This window comes from Hoplias malabaricus, chromosome 18, assembly GCF_029633855.1.
Source record: "Hoplias malabaricus isolate fHopMal1 chromosome 18, fHopMal1.hap1, whole genome shotgun sequence".
Lineage (NCBI taxonomy): Eukaryota > Metazoa > Chordata > Actinopteri > Characiformes > Erythrinidae > Hoplias > Hoplias malabaricus.
Genome location: NC_089817.1, coordinates 2,840,474 through 2,862,925, shown reverse-complemented (window position 1 = coordinate 2,862,925; position 22,452 = coordinate 2,840,474). Strand labels below are relative to the sequence as shown.

The following is a 22,452-nucleotide window of genomic DNA, read 5'->3' as shown; positions in this document are numbered from 1 at the left end:
TCTTTTATTAGTGCACTAGGTATTTAGGGCAGGATGTAGTGTTGATCAATAACGTGCGATTTAAGACAGCCTTCAGGCACGAAGGGCTATTGCTTGCCTGACCAATGAGCAGACAGCTTCATAGTTGCGTCACAGCTAGACCACGCCCTCCAGGATGTGGCTCTCCAGGACGAGGAGCAGAAAGTTCAGTGTGAGAGTGTGTGTGTATGTGAAGGTGTGTGAGAGTTTGTTTGAAAGTGCCTCGCGCAGTTGAGCCGTGATGTCACTGGCAGATCAAAGGCAGCAGTGGATCACGGCGCGCGCCCAGGTGACTGTGCTGGGCGCGCGCGGCCTGCGCATCAAAGGGAAGGGCTCGAGCGCTGAGGAGGCTCACGCGCTGCTGCAGGTAGGGGGACAGAAAGTTAGCGTCCCTGTGCGCACGGGGCAGGAGGCCGCCTTCGAGCTCGCGGGGTTCCCGGAGAACAGCGCCACGCTGCGGGTGCAGGTGCTGCAGCAGCGCGCGCTCCTGGGCCCGGACAAACTGCTGGGACAGACGGAGATAGACCTACAGCATGTGTACAACAACAACAACAGCAGAGAGATCACCGAGTGAGTGTGTGTGTGTATGTTTATGGGGGTGTGCACAAAATTTCCAAACTTTTTAACTGATACATAATTTCCCTTGAAGTGAAAAAATTCGGTTATTAATTGCACAGCGGTTTCCAGGTGGTTGCTAGCATCCCTTTTGTCAAAATGTTATCCCAGGTAGTTGCTAGATTCTTGATGCGTGGTTGCTATGTCATCCCAGGTGGTTGCTAGATTGTTGCTATGCTAAGTGGTTGCTATAAAGTAATTGCTGATTGTTGGGTTTTTGCTGTGTGGTTTCTACAGTATCCCAGGTGGTTGTTAGGGTTTTGCTATATGTTGCTATTTGCTGTATGTTGTTATTTTTGGAGGTTGCTTGGGTGTTACTATGTTGTTGCTATGGTATCCCAGGTGGTTGCTGGGTTTTTGCTATGTGGTTACTAAAAAAATAATACTGGTTGCTATGGAATCTCAAGCGGGTGCTAGAGCATTGTTAATGAGTTTCCATGTTATGTTTGTTGTTGTGCCGACTTGTTGCTGTGGTATCCCAGGTGGTTTTTATGGGTGTGTGTATGTTGCCATGCTAGTTTTAGTTGTTTCTAGGATGTAACTATGTAGTTGCTATGGTTCCCAATGATTGCTTGGGGGTTTCTGATCAAAGCTTGGGATGTAAGCTTTATTATCCCAAGTGGTTGCTAGGGTGTTACTATGTGGTTGCTATGGTTTCCCAATAATTGCTTGGGAGTTGCTTATGCTTGCTTTATTATCCCAGGTGGTTGCTCAGGTGTTAATATGTGGTTGCTCGGGTGTTAATATGTGGTTGCTATGGTATCCTAGGTGGTTGCTAGGGTGTTACTGTGTGGTTGCTATGGTTTCCCAATATCTGTCTGGGAGTTGCTTGTGCTTGCTTTATTATCCCAGGTGCTTGCTAGGGAGTTACTATGTGGTTGCTATGGTTTCCCAATAATTGCTTGGGGGTTGATAGTGGTTGCTAGGTTGTGGGGTGAGGATGGTGTCTGGTTTAGCTCTCCCTGAGCTTGACGGGGTTGAACTGAAGCGCTGCCTGTGTTTCCTCTGAAGGCCGAGTGCGCTCCAGGTGAGAGTCTGACTGCGGCGAAGGGTGAATCTGGTTTATTTTTAGAGATCTTAGAGTCCCAGGAAACGTGGAGAGCCTGGTCCTGGTGGCGGTTGTTGTGATCCTTTAAGTCACACTTTAAACCGCACTGTAATCCTCTTAATCCTGAAGGGCCTGGTGTGAACGAGGTCTTTGTTTCTGCTGAATGTTGGAGGTTGACCCGAGGTGACGTGATGATTATTTTATTTCAACGTTTTGGGCCTTCTGCAGTGTTCAGTCGGTGTAGTGTCTGTAATTCCAGCCCCATATTAAATCCCCTCTGAGAAACTGACTCCAGCCGAGAACAATTAGTCACAACCTCGTGTACAACATAAATTATGGATGAAGGCTCATGCACCGATAAAAACAATCAGAAAAGTAAAACAAAACACTGTATACTGTACTTTAATGCTCACATGATCCACACTCTGATTCTCACACAGTGTAATACACTACAGGAAACACAGGGGGCGATTTATATACAAAACATCTATAAAGTAATAATTTTGAATGATTTATTTAATAATGTATTGTTCATTCATATGATCCACACGGTCGTTCTGACAGAGTGTAATACACTACGTGAAGAGTAGGGGGCAATATAACGCTCTATAACTTACATATGATCCACATGGTCGTTCTGACAGAGTGTAATACGCTACAGTAAGAGTAGGGGGCAATATAACGCTCTATAACTTACATATGATCCACACGATTGTTCTGACAGAGTGTAATACACTACGTGAAGAGTAGGGGGCAATATAACGCTCTATAACTTACATATGATCCACATGGTCGTTCTGACAGAGTGTAATACGCTACAGTAAGAGTAGGGGGCAATATAACGCTCTATAATTTACATATGATCCACACGGTTGTTCTGACAGAGTGTAATACACTATGTGAAGAGTAGGGGGCAATATAACGCTCTATAACTTACATATGATCCACACGGTCGTTCTGACAGAGTGTAATACACTATGTGAAGAGTAGGGGGCAATATAACGCTCTATAACTTACATATGATCCACACGGTCGTTCTGACAGAGTGTAATACACTATGTGAAGAGTAGGGGGCAATATAACGCTCTATAACTTACATATGATCCACACGGTCGTTCTGACAGAGTGTAATACACTACGTGAAGAGTAGGGGGCAATATAACGCCCTATAACTTACATATGATCCACACGGTCGTTCTGACAGAGTGTAATACGCTACGTAAAGAGTAGGGGGCGATATAATGCTCTATAACTTACATATGATCCACACGGTCGTTCTGACAGAGTGTAATACACTACGTGAAGAGTAGGGGGCAATATAACGCCCTATAACTTACATATGATCCACACGGTCGTTCTGACAGAGTGTAATACGCTACGTGAAGAGTAGGGGGCGATATAATGCTCTATAACTTACATATGATCCACACGGTCGTTCTGACGGAGTGTAATACACTACGTGAAGAGTAGGGGGCGATATAATGCTCTATAACTTACATATGATCCACACGGTTGTTCTGACGGAGTGTAATACACTACGTGAAGAGTAGGGGGCGATATAATGCTCTATAACTTACATATGATCCACACGGTCGTTCTGACAGAGTGTAATACACTACGTGAAGAGTAGGGGGCGATATAACGCTCTATAACTTACATATGATCCACACGGTCGTTCTGACAGAGTGTAATACACTACGTGAAGAGTAGGGGGCGATATAACGCTCTATAACTTACATATGATCCACACGGTCGTTCTGACAGAGTGTAATACACTACGTGAAGAGTAGGGGGCGATATAACGCTCTATAACTTACATATGATCCACACGGTCGTTCTGACAGAGTGTAATACACTACGTGAAGAGTAGGGGGCGATATAACGCTCTATAACTTACATATGATCCACACGGTCGTTCTGACAGAGTGTAATACACTACGTGAAGAGTAGGGGGCGATATAACGCTCTATAACTTACATATGATCCACACGGTCGTTCTGACAGAGTGTAATACACTACGTGAAGAGTAGGGGGCGATATAACGCTCTATAACTTACATATGATCCACACGGTCGTTCTGACAGAGTGTAATACACTACGTGAAGAGTAGGGGGCGATATAACGCTCTATAACTTACATATGATCCACACGGTCGTTCTGACAGAGTGTAATACACTACGTGAAGAGTAGGGGGCGATATAACGCTCTATAACTTACATATGATCCACACGGTCGTTCTGACAGAGTGTAATACACTACGTGAAGAGTAGGGGGCGATATAACGCTCTATAACTTACATATGATCCACACGGTCGTTCTGACAGAGTGTAATACACTACGTGAAGAGTAGGGGGCGATATAACGCTCTATAACTTACATATGATCCACACGGTCGTTCTGACAGAGTGTAATACACTACGTGAAGAGTAGGGGGCGATATAACGCTCTATAACTTACATATGATCCACACGGTCGTTCTGACAGAGTGTAATACGCTACAGTAAGAGTAGGGGGCAATATAACGCTCTATAACTTACATATGATCCACACGATTGTTCTGACAGAGTGTAATACACTACGTGAAGAGTAGGGGGCAATATAACGCTCTATAACTTACATATGATCCACATGGTCGTTCTGACAGAGTGTAATACGCTACAGTAAGAGTAGGGGGCAATATAACGCTCTATAATTTACATATGATCCACACGGTTGTTCTGACAGAGTGTAATACACTATGTGAAGAGTAGGGGGCAATATAACGCTCTATAACTTACATATGATCCACACGGTCGTTCTGACAGAGTGTAATACACTATGTGAAGAGTAGGGGGCAATATAACGCTCTATAACTTACATATGATCCACACGGTCGTTCTGACAGAGTGTAATACACTATGTGAAGAGTAGGGGGCAATATAACGCTCTATAACTTACATATGATCCACACGGTCGTTCTGACAGAGTGTAATACACTACGTGAAGAGTAGGGGGCAATATAACGCCCTATAACTTACATATGATCCACACGGTCGTTCTGACAGAGTGTAATACGCTACGTAAAGAGTAGGGGGCGATATAATGCTCTATAACTTACATATGATCCACACGGTCGTTCTGACAGAGTGTAATACACTACGTGAAGAGTAGGGGGCAATATAACGCCCTATAACTTACATATGATCCACACGGTCGTTCTGACAGAGTGTAATACGCTACGTGAAGAGTAGGGGGCGATATAATGCTCTATAACTTACATATGATCCACACGGTCGTTCTGACGGAGTGTAATACACTACGTGAAGAGTAGGGGGCGATATAATGCTCTATAACTTACATATGATCCACACGGTTGTTCTGACGGAGTGTAATACACTACGTGAAGAGTAGGGGGCGATATAATGCTCTATAACTTACATATGATCCACACGGTCGTTCTGACAGAGTGTAATACACTACGTGAAGAGTAGGGGGCGATATAACGCTCTATAACTTACATATGATCCACACGGTCGTTCTGACAGAGTGTAATACACTACGTGAAGAGTAGGGGGCGATATAACGCTCTATAACTTACATATGATCCACACGGTCGTTCTGACAGAGTGTAATACACTACGTGAAGAGTAGGGGGCGATATAACGCTCTATAACTTACATATGATCCACACGGTCGTTCTGACAGAGTGTAATACACTACGTGAAGAGTAGGGGGCGATATAACGCTCTATAACTTACATATGATCCACACGGTCGTTCTGACAGAGTGTAATACACTACGTGAAGAGTAGGGGGCGATATAACGCTCTATAACTTACATATGATCCACACGGTCGTTCTGACAGAGTGTAATACACTACGTGAAGAGTAGGGGGCGATATAACGCTCTATAACTTACATATGATCCACACGGTCGTTCTGACAGAGTGTAATACACTACGTGAAGAGTAGGGGGCGATATAACGCTTTATAACTTACATATGATCCACACGGTCGTTCTGACAGAGTGTAATACACTACGTGAAGAGTAGGGGGCGATATAACGCTCTATAACTTACATATGATCCACACGGTCGTTCTGACAGAGTGTAATACACTACGTGAAGAGTAGGGGGCGATATAACGCTCTATAACTTACATATTATCCACACGGTCGTTCTGACAGAGTGTAATACACTACGTGAAGAGTAGGGGGCGATATAATGCTCTAAAGTCCCTTTCAGACCTGCAGCGTATCCCAGAACTGTTCCGGACATTATTCAGCCCCCGGGTAATATCTCAGTGACCCCTGTGTGAACAGAGCCGGGAATGTTCTGGAGGATCACTTACTTTCCGGACCACGCCAGCCCTGATTAAGATGATTACAGAAGATGGATGGATGAATGGGCAGTACTCTGTAGTACTGAAATAGTGTTGTTTCTATCATGAATTTACTGAATTCCAGGCCCAGCTCTAGAGAAGGGTGTGTGAAACCTGACTGAGCAGTGTGTGTGTGTGTGTGTGTAACTGAGCTGGAATAAGAAGCTCAGCTCATTAAGTCCGTCATCTGAGCTCTGAGTCAGCTCCAGGCCGTGCAGTGAGGGAGTGTGGATCCTAATCCTGTTAAAACAGATAGGTGTGACATCCGAGGAACGGACGCTGGCAGGAATGCTGTACTGGAGCGAGAGCAGGAGGAGAGAGGAGTGTAAACAGTGACTGATTCACTGCAGAGTCAGCAACCCACACACACACATACACACTCTGTTTATCCTGCACTGTCCCTGGCTCTGAGAACTCTACAGCTGGGCACTGTCAACTCAGAGAGGGTCAGAGCAGTGGAAAGTGGAGGTGAATGGAAGCAGACGTCCTCCTCTAAAAGCCCCTTACAGAAAGTGAGGACAGTAGACGGTGGGGGACACACGGCTGGTGTCTGAGTGTAGTGGGGAGAAGGGGGTGGTGTGTAAACCCTGTCCTTTGGGAGAGGGACCTACAGGATGCTGTGAGGGACACACACTGACTGAAATGTTCACTGTTGGTTGAGTAGTGGTCCTCAGTTTTACCAAAAATGAGAAGTGATCACTAGACCCAGCCCTTTTGAAGGTGTGTGCTGTGTGAAAGGTGTGTGTGTGTGTGTGTAACTGAGCTCAAATAAGGAACTCTGAACATTAACTGCTGCTGAACATTGAGTCAACACCCGCAACATGATGAAATTTCCTGATTAACACACACATCACATCACATCTCTCTCTCTCTCACACACACACACATATAAACACTGATGTAGTGTGGGTATATGTTCAGTATTGTTAGTGTGCTATTAGAGTTTTCCAACTGGTTTTAAGGTGGTATGAGGCCGAAGTGTTAGTGTACTGCTGGTTTTAAGGTGGTATGGGTGTGTAGTGAGGCTGTAGTGTTTGTGTACTGCTGGTTTTAAGGTGGTATGAGTGTGTAGTGAGGCTGTAGTGTTTGTGTACTGCTGGTTTTAAGGTGGTATGGGTGTGTAGTGAGGCTGTAGTGTTTGTGTACTGCTGGTTTTAAGGTGGTATGAGTGTGTAGTGAGGCTGTAGTGTTTGTGTACTGCTGGTTTTAAGGTGGTATGAGTGTGTAGTGAGGCTGTAGTGTTTGTGTACTGCTGGTTTTAAGGTGGTATGCGTGTGTAGTGAGGCTGTAGTGTTTGTGTACTGCTGGTTTTAAGGTGGTATGCGTGTGTAGTGAGGCTGTAGTGTTTGTGTACTGCTGGTTTTAAGGTGGTATGAGTGTGTAGTGAGGCTGTAGTGTTTGTGTACTGCTGGTTTTAAGGTGGTATGAGTGTGTAGTGAGGCTGTAGTGTTTGTGTACTGCTGGTTTTAAGGTGGTATGAGTGTGTAGTGAGGCTGTAGTGTTTGTGTACTGCTGGTTTTAAGGTGGTATGGGTGTGTAGTGAGGCTGTAGTGTTTGTGTACTGCTGGTTTTAAGGTGGTATGGGTGTGTAGTGAGGCTGTAGTGTTTGTGTACTGCTGGTTTTAAGGTGGTATGAGTGTGTAGTGAGGCTGTAGTGTTTGTGTACTGCTGGTTTTAAGGTGGTATGGGTGTGTAGTGAGGCTGTAGTGTTTGTGTACTGCTGGTTTTAATGTGGTATGGGTGTGTAGTGAGGCTGTAGTGTTTGTGTACTGCTGGTTTTAAGGTGGTATGGGTGTGTAGTGAGGCTGTAGTGTTTGTGTACTGCTGGTTTTAAGGTGGTATGGGTGTGTAGTGAGGCTGTAGTGTTTGTGTACTGCTAGTTTTAAGGTGGTATGGGTGTGTAGTGAGGCTGTAGTGTTTGTGTACTGCTGGTTTTAAGGTGGTATGAGTGTGTAGTGAGGCTGTAGTGTTTGTGTACTGCTGGTTTTAAGGTGGTATGAGTGTGTAGTGAGGCTGTAGTGTTTGTGTACTGCTGGTTTTAAGGTTGTATGGGTGTGTAGTGAGGCTGTAGTGTTTGTGTACTGCTGGTTTTAAGGTGGTATGGGTGTGTAGTGAGGCTGTAGTGTTTGTGTACTGCTGGTTTTAAGGTGGTATGGGTATGTAGTGAGGCTGTAGTGTTTGTGTACTGCTGGTTTTAAGGTGGTATGGGTGTGTAGTGAGGCTGTAGTGTTTGTGTACTGCTGGTTTTAAGGTGGTATGGGTGTGTAGTGAGGCTGTAGTGTTTGTGTACTGCTGGTTTTAAGGTGGTATGGGTGTGTAGTGAGGCTGTAGAGTTGTACTGCTGGTTTTAAGGTGGTATGAGTGTGTAGTGAGGCTGTAGTGTTTGTGTACTGCTGGTTTTAAGGTGGTATGAGTGTGTAGTCTTGCTGTGCAGCTGACTCAGGGGTTTTCAGGCTGATTTTAAGGTGGTATGTGTGTGTAGTTATAGAACACTCCCTGGTTGGGTAATCTTAGTGAAGAACAGTTAAAGGAGGGAGGAGAAGCCCGGTCTGTTCGGCCGGAGCAGGTTTAGACACGAGTCTGAGACTGGAGCTTGGAGCAGTGTTTGGAGCTGTGTTTACGAGAGGAAGGAATGTGGGAACATAAACCTGCAGATCAGAGGTCACTCGGAGAGGAGGAAACTGCGGAATCAGCTCATTTCACTGAATCCTCAGAGAAATCCTCTCACTGTACATCAGTTTAACACAGGGGGCATCTCACGGGTTTTTTCTAAAGAAGAGAGCGTAGGGAGCGATCCATAAACACGAGCCACGTCACAGAACAATAGCAGATTCCAGAGAGATATATATTCTTTTATCAAGTGGAAAATTCTATTTATTGTTGTTGCACAACTGTCCACGTTTACATTTATGGTCCCCAGCCCTCTCTCTAACCAAAGTATTTAAGGGTTACAGTGCGTCTGAGAGAAGAGTCTCACACTGAATCAGTGCAGTGTTTAAATCTGAGGTTTAACTCCTGCCGTTTTCACAGCTCCTTATATGGCCATCCAGCCACACCCACAGCTTCTTTTATGGCCTTCCAGCCATGACCGCAAGTCCTTTTATGGCCTTCCTGCCATGCCCACAAGTGCTTATATGGCCATCCAGCCACACCCACAGCTCCTTTTATGGCCTTCCAGCCATGCCCGCAAGTCCTAATATGGCCATCCAGCCACACCCACAGCTCCTTTTATGGCCTTCCAGCCATGCCCGCAAGTCCTAATATGGCCATCCAGCCCCACCCACAATTCCTTATATGGACATCCAGCCATGCCCGCAAGTCCTAATATGGCCATCCAGCCCCACCCACAATTCCTTATATGGACATCCAGCCATGCCCGCAAGTCCTAATATGGCCATCCAGCCCCACCCACAATTCCTTATATGGACATCCAGCCATGACCGCAAGTCCTTATATGGCCATCCAGCCACACCCACTGCTCCTTTTATGGCCTTCCAGCCCCACCCACAATTCCTTATATGGCCATCCAGCCATGCCCGCAAGTCTTTATATGGCCATCCAGCCACACGCACAGCTCCTTATATGGATATCCAGCCACGACCGCAAGTCCTTATATGGACATCCAGCCACACCCACTGCTCCTTTTATGGCCTTCCAGCCCCACCCACAATTCCTTATATGGACATCCAGCAGCTGACACACTCAATCTAAGGCAGAAATGTTTTCTGTTGGTTTAGATTTTCTTCAGAAGTGTTTTGATCAGAAAGACAGAATCGTGTAAATAAATATGATTAATGTGTTGTGTATTTTGTTTCTGCAGATGGTTTAAGTTGGTGGGGAAGCCAGGAAAGCCGGAGAAGGATCGAGGAGAGGTGCAGCTGCAGATCCGTTTCCTGAAGAGCAGCCTCTCCGCGAGCATGTTCGAACTCTCCGGCTCCAAGCCCCGCTCCAAGATCGGAAAACTCTCCGACAAACTCCGCGGGAAGAAAAAGGAGGGGCTCTCTGACTCCGCCTCCGCCATCCTGCCCTCCGTCACTCAGGTGATGACGGACAGCGAGGGAGAGGCGCAGGAGGAGGAGCAGGAGGACGAGGAGGAGGCTGGAGCCGGAGAGAAGAAGAAGAAGAAGAAGAACAAACTCAAATCCCTCTTCGTCCCAAAGTCCTCGTTACAGAAGACCTCGTCCCAGTCCATGTCCTCGCTCGGCCCCACCCCCGAGAAGGACACGTCCGGACTCAGTGCCGAGTCTCCAGAGGGTGAGGAAAGACTTATTTATACACTGCGTGCAGCGTTTGATGGTATTCAGCCATAAGTGCCATAAGCTCACGCTCTGAGGAGTGTCCACAAACCTTTGGTCACTTGGTGTTTTAAACTACACGATCCTTGTATCTCCACAGTGGGCACCGAACATGCCTCGGTTGATGGAAAACGTGTCTAAAATTCTGATGTTTGTCTTTTCTTGTTCTTTTGAAGGAAAGAAGAAGTTTAAGTTGTTCACACACAAACGGCCGGACAGCTCAGACACGAAAGCGTCCCGACTGACCACTCCTCCTCAGCTCTGTGTGAACGACAGAGCGCTCGACACAGAACCTCAACACGCTGCCTCCACAGAGAGAGAACAAGCGGAGGAGGAGGAGGAGGAGAGGAGGAGAAAACTGAGCGAGGAAGAAGAGGAGCAGGAGAGGAGAAAGGTAGAGGAGGAAAGACAAAGAAAATTTGACGAGGAGAGAAAGAGAAAGGAGAGGGAGGAGGAAGAGAGGAAAAAGATGGAGGAGGAGGAAGAGAGGAAGAGGAAAATAGAGGAGGAGAGAAAGAGAAAGGAGAGGGAGGAGGAGGAAGAGAGGAAGAGGAAAATAGAGGAGGAGAAAAAGAGAAAGGAGAGGGAGGAGGAAGAGAGGAAGAAGATGGAGGAGGAGGAAGAGAGGAAGAGGAAAATAGAGGAGGAGAGAAAGAGAAAGGAGAGGGAGGAGGAGGAAGAGAGGAAGAGGAAAATAGAGGAGGAGAAAAAGAGAAAGGAGAGGGAGGAGGAAGAGAGGAAGAAGATGGAGGAGGAGGAAGAGAGGAAGAGGAAAATAGAGGAGGAGAGAAAGAGAAAGGAGAGGGAGGAGGAGGAAGAGAGGAAGAGGAAGATAGAGGAGGAGAGAAAGAGAAAGGAGAGAGAGGAGGAGGAAGATAGGAAGAGGAAGATAGAGGAGGAGAGAAAGAGAAAGGAGAGAGAGGAGGAGGAAGAGAGGAAGAGAAAGATAGAGGAGGAGAGAAAGAGAAAGGAGAGAGAGGAGGAGGAAGATAGGAAGAGGAAGATAGAGGAGGAGAGAAAGAGAAAGGAGAGAGAGGAGGAGGAAGAGAGGAAGAGAAAGAGAGAGGAGGAGGAAGAGAGGAAGAGGAAGATGGAGGAGAGAAAGAGAGAGGAGGAGGAAGAGAAGAAGAGGAAGATGGAGGAGGAAGAGAGGAAGATAGAGGAGGAGAGAAAGAGAAAGGAGAGAGAGGAGGAGGAGGAGGAGGAAGAGAGGAAATGGCAGATAGAGGAGGAGAGAAAGAGAAAGGAGAGGGAGGAGGAAGAGAGGAAGAGGAAGATAGAGGAGGAAGAGAGGAAGAGGAAGATAGAGGAGGAGAGAAAGCAAAAAGAGAGGGAGGAAGAAGAGGAGTGGAGAAAGATGGATGAGGAAAGACAAAGGAAGACAGAAGAGGAGAGAAAGAGAAAGGAGAGGGAAGAGGAGGAGGAGAAAGAGAGGAAGAGAAAGATAGATGAGGAGAGAAAGAGAAAAGAGAGGGCGGAGGAGGAAGAGAGGAAGAGGAAGGAAAGAGAGGAAGAGGAGGAAAGGATAAGAATAGAGAGAGAGAAAGAAGAGCAGAGAATAAAGATAGAGGAAGTAAGACAAAGAAAATTAAGAGAAGCGGAGGAAAGAAAGAGAAAAGAGAAAGATGAGGAAGAAGGGATGAGGAGGGAGAAGGAAAAAGAAGAGCAGAGAAAAAAGATGGAGGAGGAAAAAGAGAGGAAGAGGGCTGCAGAGAAGAAGGTGGCAGAAGAGCAAAGGAGAGAAGAAGAAAAGAGGGAGAGAAAGAGGAGAGAAGAGGAGGAAGAGAGGCTAAGGATGGAGAGAGAGAAAGAGAAAGAAAGACTGATGAAAGAAGAGGAGGAACATAAACAGAGGAAGAATGAGCGCGGGATGAAAGAAGGAGGACAGGAGCAGAAGCCGGTTCCAAAAGCCAGAAGTTCTAGAGTGGAACCTGTGGAACCTGGAGAACCGTTCTCTCTGAACCCGTTTGAGGAGCACAACGCCGTTCCCTCGGCCAGAGTCACCGCAGTGAAACCCAGGTTAGTCCCAGTTCTGTCCCAGTTAAACACAAACACCAGATTAGTTTAGCCAGATAACTTCAGTCATTAACTACAGACTCACCTTCACGTTCTGAAGCTGACGTTACACTGACCCCTAGTGGCCTGGACGTATCACAGGCTCCCCCTGGTGGTGAAGCTGGGTGGCATTACACAAAGTCAGATTTTTCAGTTAGCCAGATAACTTAAGCCCAAAGTTGGAGGAACAGCCCCCGAGTCTTTTGGCTAAAATGATCTGGCTAACGAGAGCAATCCACCCCGGATCTGCTCTAGGGCTGCGTTCACATTACAAGTGACTCAAATCAGATTTTTTTTTTTTGCCTTAATGTGACTTAGGTCTGATTTCTTCAGAGCTGTGTGAACATGTAAAATCTGATATTTTCAAATGTGCTCCTAGATCTGATATGTATCAGACCGATGAATGTGAACAGTCAAATCAGATTCCATTCACCTCTTTGCCTGTACACCTGCACTTAGTGCTGTGTCATCAACGACTGCAGGCTGTGTCTCAAACGGCCCCTTGCTCCCTACATAGTGCACTGCACTGTGAGGAAGCTACAGCATCTGCACCAAAAGACTTCCCTGAATGTTGAAAAGGAGGCGGCAGGTGAGAGCTGAGTATAAACGGATATGTGTTAGACAGACTGCGCTGTGCTGTGGTGTAGAAGTCGTTATTAAAGAACCTACATAGTGCCCTACACAGGGCTTAGGGTGACATTCGTGACGGAGCCACATGCATGTATCAGTGTGTTTCAGGAACAGGTTTGTTCACATTACAGACTAGAGCTGGACAATAATTCAGTATTGATATCTATCACAATATAAAATATTTCAATAACAATATTATTTGAAGCACATTTTCAGTATTTTATAAACATTATTTACAGCATCTGTCACTGACTTTTTAAAAAATAAATATATATTGAGATATAAATTGTGCCCATTTTGTCCAACCCTGTTACAGACAGATACAGGACGCATCCACGAGTGTGAACTTTTGAAATCCAAATCCAGTTTGAGTAAAAAATCTGAATTGATTAGAAGTTGTAATGTGAACGCAGCCTAGAAGTAAACAAGCCTTATTTACTAATGGCCGAGGACATGTTTGATCTTCATTAAAGCTTGTTTATGTGTTTTGTTATTGATCTTCCCGACCGGGTTCTTTGTGTTTGGTTATTGATGATCACCTGATCAATAGTTCTGATAGATAAAACCTTCTAAAGACGATGAGCCTCTGCTCTTGCGCTTCTCTCACTGCTCCAGTTCGGCTCTAACCTCCTCCGCCCTCCACATCACCCTCGCTCTGCCTCCGTCAGCAGGGAGCGTCGCTGCCTCTACACTGCCTCTGCTCCTCCGTAGTGTGTTCAGGACTAACGATGAGTGTTTGGAGAGGAGCCTGTGACGTGTTCCGCTGTGGCATCTGACACCGTCCTGCGCTGAGCAGCTCATTAGAGGAAGATATTCAGTGCCTCTCTGAAATATTCAGAGCTCCTGGGTGAGTGTGAGGCGTGAGGTCATTCCTGATGAGCCCCGGTTCAAAGAGTTTAGAAACACACTGAAATAAATGATGAAAAACATGTTTAATATTCATTTTAAATGTATTATTTATCAGTTGTACTGTCCAAGTTTGGCCCCTGAGGTCCGTTTACTTGTATTTACAAAACAGAAGTGTGTACTAACTAGTTAAGTACATGTGTATATATGTAAAATACTCGAAGATTTGTAATTTACTGAGTACTTTTAAGTACTTTTCCATATTCTGAAGTGTTCTGAGAATGGGGTCTTCACAAGGAACATATAGCGCCACGATGCTCACTGTACAACAGCCATAGTCTCGTGGGGCTGGTTATTGATATTGTAGAGAGAAGAGCTCAACAGCGCCCCCTAGGTTTGTTTAGAAATTCCCTGTGGTCAGGAGGCTGTGAGTTCAATCAATAATGAGATAAAAATGGGTTAAAATGACTGTGACCAATATTTTTAAATATAACATTTAAAATATAATATTAAATTATATAAACAACTAGATCCGCCCACTGCTCCAGGTGTGTGTGCTCACTGCCCCCTAGTGTTCAGTGTGTGTAAATGTGTTTCACTGCACGGATTGGGTTAAATGTGGAGAACTAATTCCTCTGTGTGCAGCACAGTGGCCAATAAAGTGATTCTAAATCTGATTCTAAATCTACATTAACCTAAAAATCTTTGTCCTCAAACATCCTCAATCCTTCATCATGCTTGGCCCTGTGAGGCCACCGTAGGCTGAACTAACCGATCACCTCATCATTAACCCGATTACCTCCACGTCACAATAAAACAGTTCCTCCCTGTGTCTGTCTGGTCTTTTCCTCGTTGTCGTGTTTAATGCTGACCGACGTTTCTGTAATTCCTGCTAATCCTTGTCATCTCTAACACCTCAGCACTTCCTCTGCCCACAGGAAGCTGAGGAAACCGCTGTCAGGCCCAAAACTGCCTCGTCAGCAGCCGACTCCTGCTTATTCACCCAGATATCTCCCAGAAACACATACTGACATCGGGGAGGGAGTGGGGGGGTGGTCACTGCTGGGCTTTGAGTCTTTTAAGGAGCCGGTTTCCTTCCTAAAGACCTTTTACAGAAGTGTGTTTAAACGAGCAAGAGTTCTCTTCCAGTCCTCTGTGTAAATAATGAATGGCTTACTGTGTTGAGGACTTGGATTACGCTGCAAAAATGATCTCTCATGACATGAAAGAATCCTAACTTTAATCGTTATGTCTCTAATATTTCTCTTTATATAAAAAATTATAGCTCCCTGTTTCCAAAAATGTTGGGACGCTGTGGAAAATGTAAATATAAACAGAATGCAATGGTGAGAAGTTCATTTAAACCCTGTCTTTAACTGAAAATTGTACAAAGACAACTCTGTACGTGATTATGAATGTTTTATTACTTATGGAAAATATTTGCCCGTTTCATGCCAACAAAAGCATTCAGAAAGGCGCAACAAAAGACAGAAAACACTGGGTGTCGCTTTATTAGCAACAGGTCAAAAGAGAGACTTTCAGAAGACTGCAAACTGTGCAGACAAAGAATGAAAGATTTCAAGAATAAAGTTTCTCAATGTAAAAAAACTTTATTTCAAAAATAAAGTTTCTCAATGTAAAATACAGAAGAACGGTGGGATTTCGTCATCTACAGAATTTAATATCATTAAAAGGTTTAGAGATTCTTGAGAAATCTCTGCATGTGAATTACAAAACAAAACCTTCTATGGTGATTTTCTTCTAGCCCTCAGACACCACTGGGTGTGGGGGACTGTCACATCTGTAAAGGCACTATTAATGCTGAAGGATATCTATAGCGTTTGGAGTGACACACTGCCGTCCAGGCAACGTCTTTTTCAGGGAAAGCCTTGTTTTTCGATTCTGCATCTGCATAAGAGTCCTGGCACTAAAATGACATTCCTGTAGTCCAGAACTGTCACTTACTGAAACATCTGGTGCATTATGTAGAACCCTGAGCTTTTAAACAGCTGAAATCCTGTATCCAGCAAGAATCAGAAAACTGTTTACTGTCAGGGCCACAGCGACTGGTCTCCTCAGTTCCCAAACGTTTACAGAGTGCTGGTAAAAGAAGCATGCTTTTTGAAACATGCCATTGGCATCAAACTTATGTGCAAATATTTTTCATATATTATAAACTTTCTCTGGTTCAGCTTCAGATAGATTTGATGTTAATTGTTTATTTTAATTATTTTTATTTTTATTCATTAAGACAGGGTTTAAATCATTTTAAAAAACTATTTACCATTTGCACAGCATCCCACCATTTTTTACATTTTATTTCTGATAGTTTTACATGGTTTAGGGGCCAGTGCAATGAGACACTGGGTAAAAAAGGCAAAGATCTTTAGAAATAGGTCAATGTTTTAAAATATTTTTATAAGGATCTCTACAACGGATATTGCCGATATCGACCTGATTTCGGAAGATATCGCTTCCTAAGATACAATTCTTTTTTGCAGTGTAAGGCTCTTGCTACTTGTATTTATCCTCATCCTGTTTCTTCAGCATTTCTCTGCCTTTTGTGGTCAACACCAACCCATTCTTGGACGATGATGATGATTCAGTAGATGGAAGCTTAGACAACTTTGGGAACATAGAGAGAACCTCTAAGAAAGGACGTGCCCCATTACCTCCACAGAACAGACCAGAGACGACAAGAACAACTGTTTCTCCCAGAGGGTTTACATTGGAGGAAACCAAGCAGTATTCCCAGACAAAAGAAGTGTCCAAGCGTCCAGCACCTCTACCACCAGGCAGTCTGAAGAAAACTACAGAGGAACCAGGAAAAGACCACCAGTCTTCTGTGGCTCTTGGTCAAGGGGTGAGGAAAACACTGACAGCCCTGGAGAAACCTCAGACAAAGGTGGTGTCCGTCTCCAAAGAGGAACTAAGGGCAGGGTACATTCAGAGCAAGAAGGAGAAGCATGTACAAGGTCCAATTCCTAAAAACATGGATCCCAACAACAAACAAGCTAATCCAAAGCATGCTGACACACAGATGGGCCAAAATCTGTCTAAGAAACAAGTTGATACCAATCCTTTCACGTGTGGAACATTGGTTGCCAAACACAACAAGGGACCAGCTCCTGCAAAACCCACCATTTCCTTTACATCAAGTCAGAAATCTCTATCTGACTCAAGTGGCTCAAGTCTAGAAGGGGACACCACTGACCTTAAGGAACAAGCACATCATTCTTTAAACCAAGATTGCCAAGATAAACTTTCAGACTTGACAGCAGCGGAAGAACCAAAGTCTGTTGTTGCTGACGACACCAAACCTGAGCTTGATGAAGAGTCCAGGAAGTTTACTGCTGCAGAACCTTTGCAGAATGACCACATTAATGATCATCCCAAAGGAGAAGTTACTGGAGAAGATCTGAACAAGTTGAACGTACCTGAATCTCTCAGCCTGAGAGACCAAGAGTCTCTTGTTTGTAAACAAGACGGATATCCGGATTTGGACAACCTGGCTCCTGAGAGTGATCCAGAAACCGAAATTTCCAAAAAGAAGTCCCAAGCTCCTCTACCTCCAGCTAAACCAAGACGAGCTGCAGACCCAGACTCACCAAATCAACAAATCTCTCTATCAGCAACTTTAAACCTCGGACATCTTCCAGTGAGCCGAAGCGATAGGAATGACCAAGAAAAGACCCAGGACACTGCAACTGTTACAGATACATCTTCCCCTTTCCCTCCACTTGCTGAAACACCAGATGTGAAGAAATCTAATATTTTTGTTTCGGCGGGTCCAGCTCCAGGGTCGGGGTCAAGGGCACTGCCGTGTGCCCGAGTGATGCCCACTGATGCCCAAAGCTCCACAGGTGAAATAAAGGTGGCAGGAAGTGCTCCTGCCTCGATAATCAGGTGAGATCTGTCTCTAGATCAGTCCCTAGATCCATCTACGTATATATCCATCCCTAGGCCTGTTAATAGATCCCTCTCAAAATCAGATCCCAGATCAGTCCCTGGATCTGTCAGTAGATCCCTCTCTAGATCAGACCCTGCATCAGTCCCTGTGTTTGTCACTAGATCTCTCTCTAGACCAATCCCCAGATCTCATACTAGATCCCACTCTGTATCAGACCTTGGATCTGTCACTAGATCCCTCTCTATATCAGCCCATAGATCAATCTCTGGTACTAAATCAAACTCTAGATCAGACCTTAGATAATACCACTAATCTGTTATTAGGTCCCCCTCTAGATCAGACCATAGATTATTCCCTGGATCTGTCACTAGATCCCTCTCTAGATCAGAGCCTAGATCATTCCATGGATGTGTTGTTAGGTCCCACTCTAGACCATTGCCTGGATCTGTCACTAGATCCCTCTCTAGATCAGAGCCTAGATCATTCCATGGATGTGTTGTTAGGTCCCACTCTAGATCAGTCCCTGGATCTGTCAGTAGACCCCTCTCTAGATCAGACCCTGCATCAGTCCCTGTGTTTGTCACTAGATCTCTCTCTAGACCAATCCCCAGATCTCACACTAGATCCCACTCTATATCAGACCTTGGATCTGTCACTAGATCCCTCTCTATATCAACCCATAGATCAGCCCATTCCATGGATCTGTTGTTAGGTCCCACTCTAGACCAGTGCCTGGATCTGTCACTAGATCCCTCTCTAGATCAGAGCCTAGATCATTCAATGGATTTGTTGTTACGTCCCACTCTAGGCCAGTGCCTGGATCTGTCACTAGATCCCTCTCTAGATCAGTCCCCAGATCTCATAGTATATCCCTGTCTAGATCAGACCTTATAGATCTTGTAGATCCCACTATAAATCAGGCCCCAGATAGGTCACTAGGAGTGTCTCTAGGTCACTAGATTTTTGCCTGGATTAATATCAGCTACTAGATCAGTCCCTAGATCAGTGCCTACACTAGTCCCTGAGTTAATCTCAGACTCTAGCTCTTTCCCTAAACTGTAGCAGTGAAAAGCACAGTGTCCTTAATTACAGCTTCTACTCTTCTGTAAGACTCTGAGCCTCTGTTGTTAAACTGGGTTTGATGGTGTTTCACCACGAGAGCATTACTGTGGTTAGGGACTGAGGTAATTCCTTCCAGACACACACTTCCATGTTTCTCCAGGCCGCCTCATGTTGGAGAAAAAGATTTTAATGCTCTGCAGATTGGGTCTCGCATGTGTAAGATAGATTTAGTACATAATCACTCACACACCCAGGCCTGTAGGTGTCAGTAATGTTTCATATTCAGAGGTAAAATTGAGTGAGAGTCACTTGGAAACTCAAAATAAACAGATCTTAGTTTGTTCGGTCCAAACTGCGTCTGATCCGAGATGTGGTGTGCATTTGGTCTCTGCGTTTCGCTGTGTGCCTGTGGGAGCTTTAGCAATAACACAGTTCTGTCACAGTCTGAGAACACCGTTCTCCGTGTCCTGTTTTCCGTTCTCTGTTCTCGGGTTCTTGAGGTTGTTCTTGGATTGACAGCTTGTCAAGAACAGTGTTCTCATAACGACAAATCTGATTCCTGACATTCCTGGTACTGAGAATCACACTATGGCTGTATTCAGATGGACATACTGCACTAGTGTGTACTGCATACTGCCCCCTGTATGTAGTATTCAGTATGGTAGCAGACGTTGACACACAACGTAGGGTTCTACAGTCACCTCACCTTTCCCTCAGAGCTGGGAATTCATCAGACGATTTTTAACTGTAAAAACGTCCTACATTTCAGTTATTAAAACCTGTCACTGCAAGAAGCAGAAGGTCTGCGCTGCTGTCCTGAACAGACTAGTTCCTGGTTTTGATTGGTTTCCATGGTGACACATCAAAGGAGTGAAGCTGAACTTTTTTATTTGCTTTGTTCTTTTTAACTTCCCCACACAGAGACACTGACAACAGCTGAACAGATCTAACACACCTCTCTCTGTCTCCTGCAGACAACACGCAGTTAAACCCCTCAACACCAACCAACAACAGCCGGACAGCAGCCAAACTCCTGGAGTGAGCGACACCATGCGTCCCGGAGCAGAGGTACTGATCAACCCTCTAATCCAGTCTGAGTCTGGTGTAAACCAAATCCATGGAGGGCCGGGTTTTTTTCAACCCTCCTCCATTCAAGCCTCTGTCTGATTGGTCAATGGTTGTAGGTGTAGACAGTGTTACACGTGTGGTGTTGTTGCCCGAGCTGGGTATTAAACCCCAGTCTGCTACATAGAGCACAGTGATGTTACCTTCTATTCTGTACAATCTACACTGTTATTTTACCCCTCTCTACCCCCTCTCCCCCTCTGCACTGTGTGACCCGACCTCACTCTGTGTTTCTCTGTGTTGCAGTCCACAGAGGAGGGGGGTAAAGGTCCGTACTCCCTGCTGACCCGTTCTGAGCTGATCTCTCTGCTGATGCAGCAGCAGGAGCAGCTCTCCAAGCGTGACAACAGGATCTCAGAACTGGAGGAGTACATCGACAAACTGCTGCTCCGAATCCTGGAGGAACAGCCAAGCATCCTCCTCTCCAACAGCTCCCAGAAAAAGATGGTGTAAACCATGAAGTCCAGAACACACCTCTCCGACAGCTCCCAGAGGAACAGCACCAACCCAGTGTGTGTCTCACACGTCGCTCTGCACCAGGACTGGGTTTAAACACCACCCCCTTCTCCAAACTACGGCCAGACACCAGCCCTGTGTCCTCCACTGTCCCCCACTGTCCACTGTCCCCCACCGTCTACTGTCCTCACTTTCTGTGAGGGGCTTTTAGAGGAGGACGTCTGGTTCCATTCACCTCCACTGTCCACTGTCTCCTGCTCTGACCCTCACTGAAACACTCTACATCACTGAAAGGTTTAAACTAGCCTTAGTCTTGAGAAGCACTGTGTTTTTTGGGATCTAGAGCTAAACTAGATTTAAGCCTGAATTAATGAGACATGATGGAGTTAAAGGTGTATTTCACTACAAACTAAAGATTAAATCTTTAAAATCTTTATTACTTTAAATGCACACTCAGAACTGCAAAAAAATATATATCTAAGCACATCTCAAATCGAGTCAGAGTCTCTAATATTTCACAGTCAGATTCCAAAACATTCTCATGTCCATCAGCTCCATCTCTGATCAAACCCCCGTCAGGTTCGAGAGCGAGTGAATCAGAGCACAACGGTTTAACACCATCATCAATAACAGCCATAACAATAAGAACAGGAGCAGACACTCACTAATAACCTGCACAGGGCTGGAGTCCTAAAGTGGGCGGAGTTATTCCTCCATGTGCCCTGATATAAACACACACCGCTCCTCCTCCTCCACGTTCTGTACGACTGACTCCACCCACAAACTCCACCCTAAACACAGGGGGTGGAGCCACAGCCTCTAATCCACTGCAGTAACACACCGTTTACACCGTCTCCAACCAATCAGCACGCTCCATTTACTCCACTGTTTACTTCTCCACACTCAGGCACAGCACATTTAAGGCACGGAAGCTGATTCATCAACTGCACTCAGATCTCTGCTTGTTTCTTCATTAGAGGAACATTTATACGTCGTTCAGCGCAGTCAGGTCTGAGCTCATTTACATAACTCTGATCAATACGGGCTGACCACTCTGATCTGTAAGAGGCAGTGACTAGATTTAAGAGGGTTTACCTTTGTAATACCACACAATTTTCCTGTAAATAGAAACTTCATTAAGCACATTTCTCTGAGGATCTTTTCTATCTGCTCTCTGTTAAGATCCCGTAAGAACTTCTATAGCTTTATTTTCTTTAATGTTCCAGCTTTTCGTGTTTAATAACCCTCACCTTCCAGATGTTTACTGTACGATGATGATGTCTTTAACAAAAACAAAGCACTTTAATCAATGAATCATTTGCTTCTCAGTAAATCTGTAAATATTTTCTACTCGATGATTATTTGTTCTTGATCTGTCACTTTAACAATGAAAGAATAAAAGAATAAAACATTGTTTGCAGAAAGGTTTCTCACTGGAGTCATTTTAATAGAAGAGAGCAGGTAACGGGCTCTGATCATTAAAGCACCCACAGCCTATATTTGAACTGGGTTTAAAATATTCCTAATTCTGAAATCACTGACCTGCCTCTTTTTAAATCTTAGAATATAACAGACTGTGCCTTTAAGGTGGAGTCACAGCTGCAAGGGCTCGGGGTCCTCTCCTCGGGTCACTGTCTGTGAGGAGTATGGTGTGTTCTCTGTGTGTGAGTGTGTGTGTGTGTGTGTGTGTGTGTGTGAGTGACAGGGTGAGTGACTGGATGTGTGTGAGTGACGGGGTGAGTGTGTGAGTGATTGGATGTGTGTGGGAGTGACGGGGTGAGTGAATGTGTGTGTGAGTGACTGGATGTGTGTGGGAGTGACAGGGTGAGTGAATGTGTCTAGATGTGTGTGTGAGTGTTAAAGGTGAGTGTGTGATTGACTGGGTCTGTCCAGGGTGTGTTCCTGCCTTGCCCTCAGTGTTTTTTTTTTTTACAGAAAATGAATGAATGATTATAAAGCCTCAGTGGGTGGGGCCAAACCCGTGTCCAACAAATCAGTTTATGAAGGATTTATGTTAATAAACTCTGCTCTGAT

General features: G+C 45.0%; 1 protein-coding gene across 3 annotated transcripts; it reads left to right on the top strand.

Annotated features, from left to right (window-relative positions):
• Positions 1 to 162: 162 nt before the first annotated feature.
• rab11fip1b (RAB11 family interacting protein 1 (class I) b) lies at positions 163 to 21,803 on the top strand. Of its 3 annotated transcripts, none has more exons than XM_066650171.1 (6): positions 163 to 588; positions 9,860 to 10,293; positions 10,511 to 12,353; positions 16,413 to 17,771; positions 19,812 to 19,905; positions 20,209 to 21,803. In XM_066650171.1, exons 1-6 carry the CDS (start codon positions 260 to 262, stop codon positions 20,413 to 20,415), a joined length of 4,266 nt encoding a protein of 1,421 aa, XP_066506268.1. In that variant the 5' UTR covers positions 163 to 259; the 3' UTR covers positions 20,416 to 21,803. The 3 variants fall into 3 exon arrangements, with proteins under 3 accessions (XP_066506268.1, XP_066506271.1, XP_066506269.1); XM_066650172.1 differs by having other exon boundaries at positions 252 to 385; XM_066650174.1 differs by lacking the exon at positions 16,413 to 17,771.
• Positions 21,804 to 22,452: the final 649 nt, after the last annotated feature.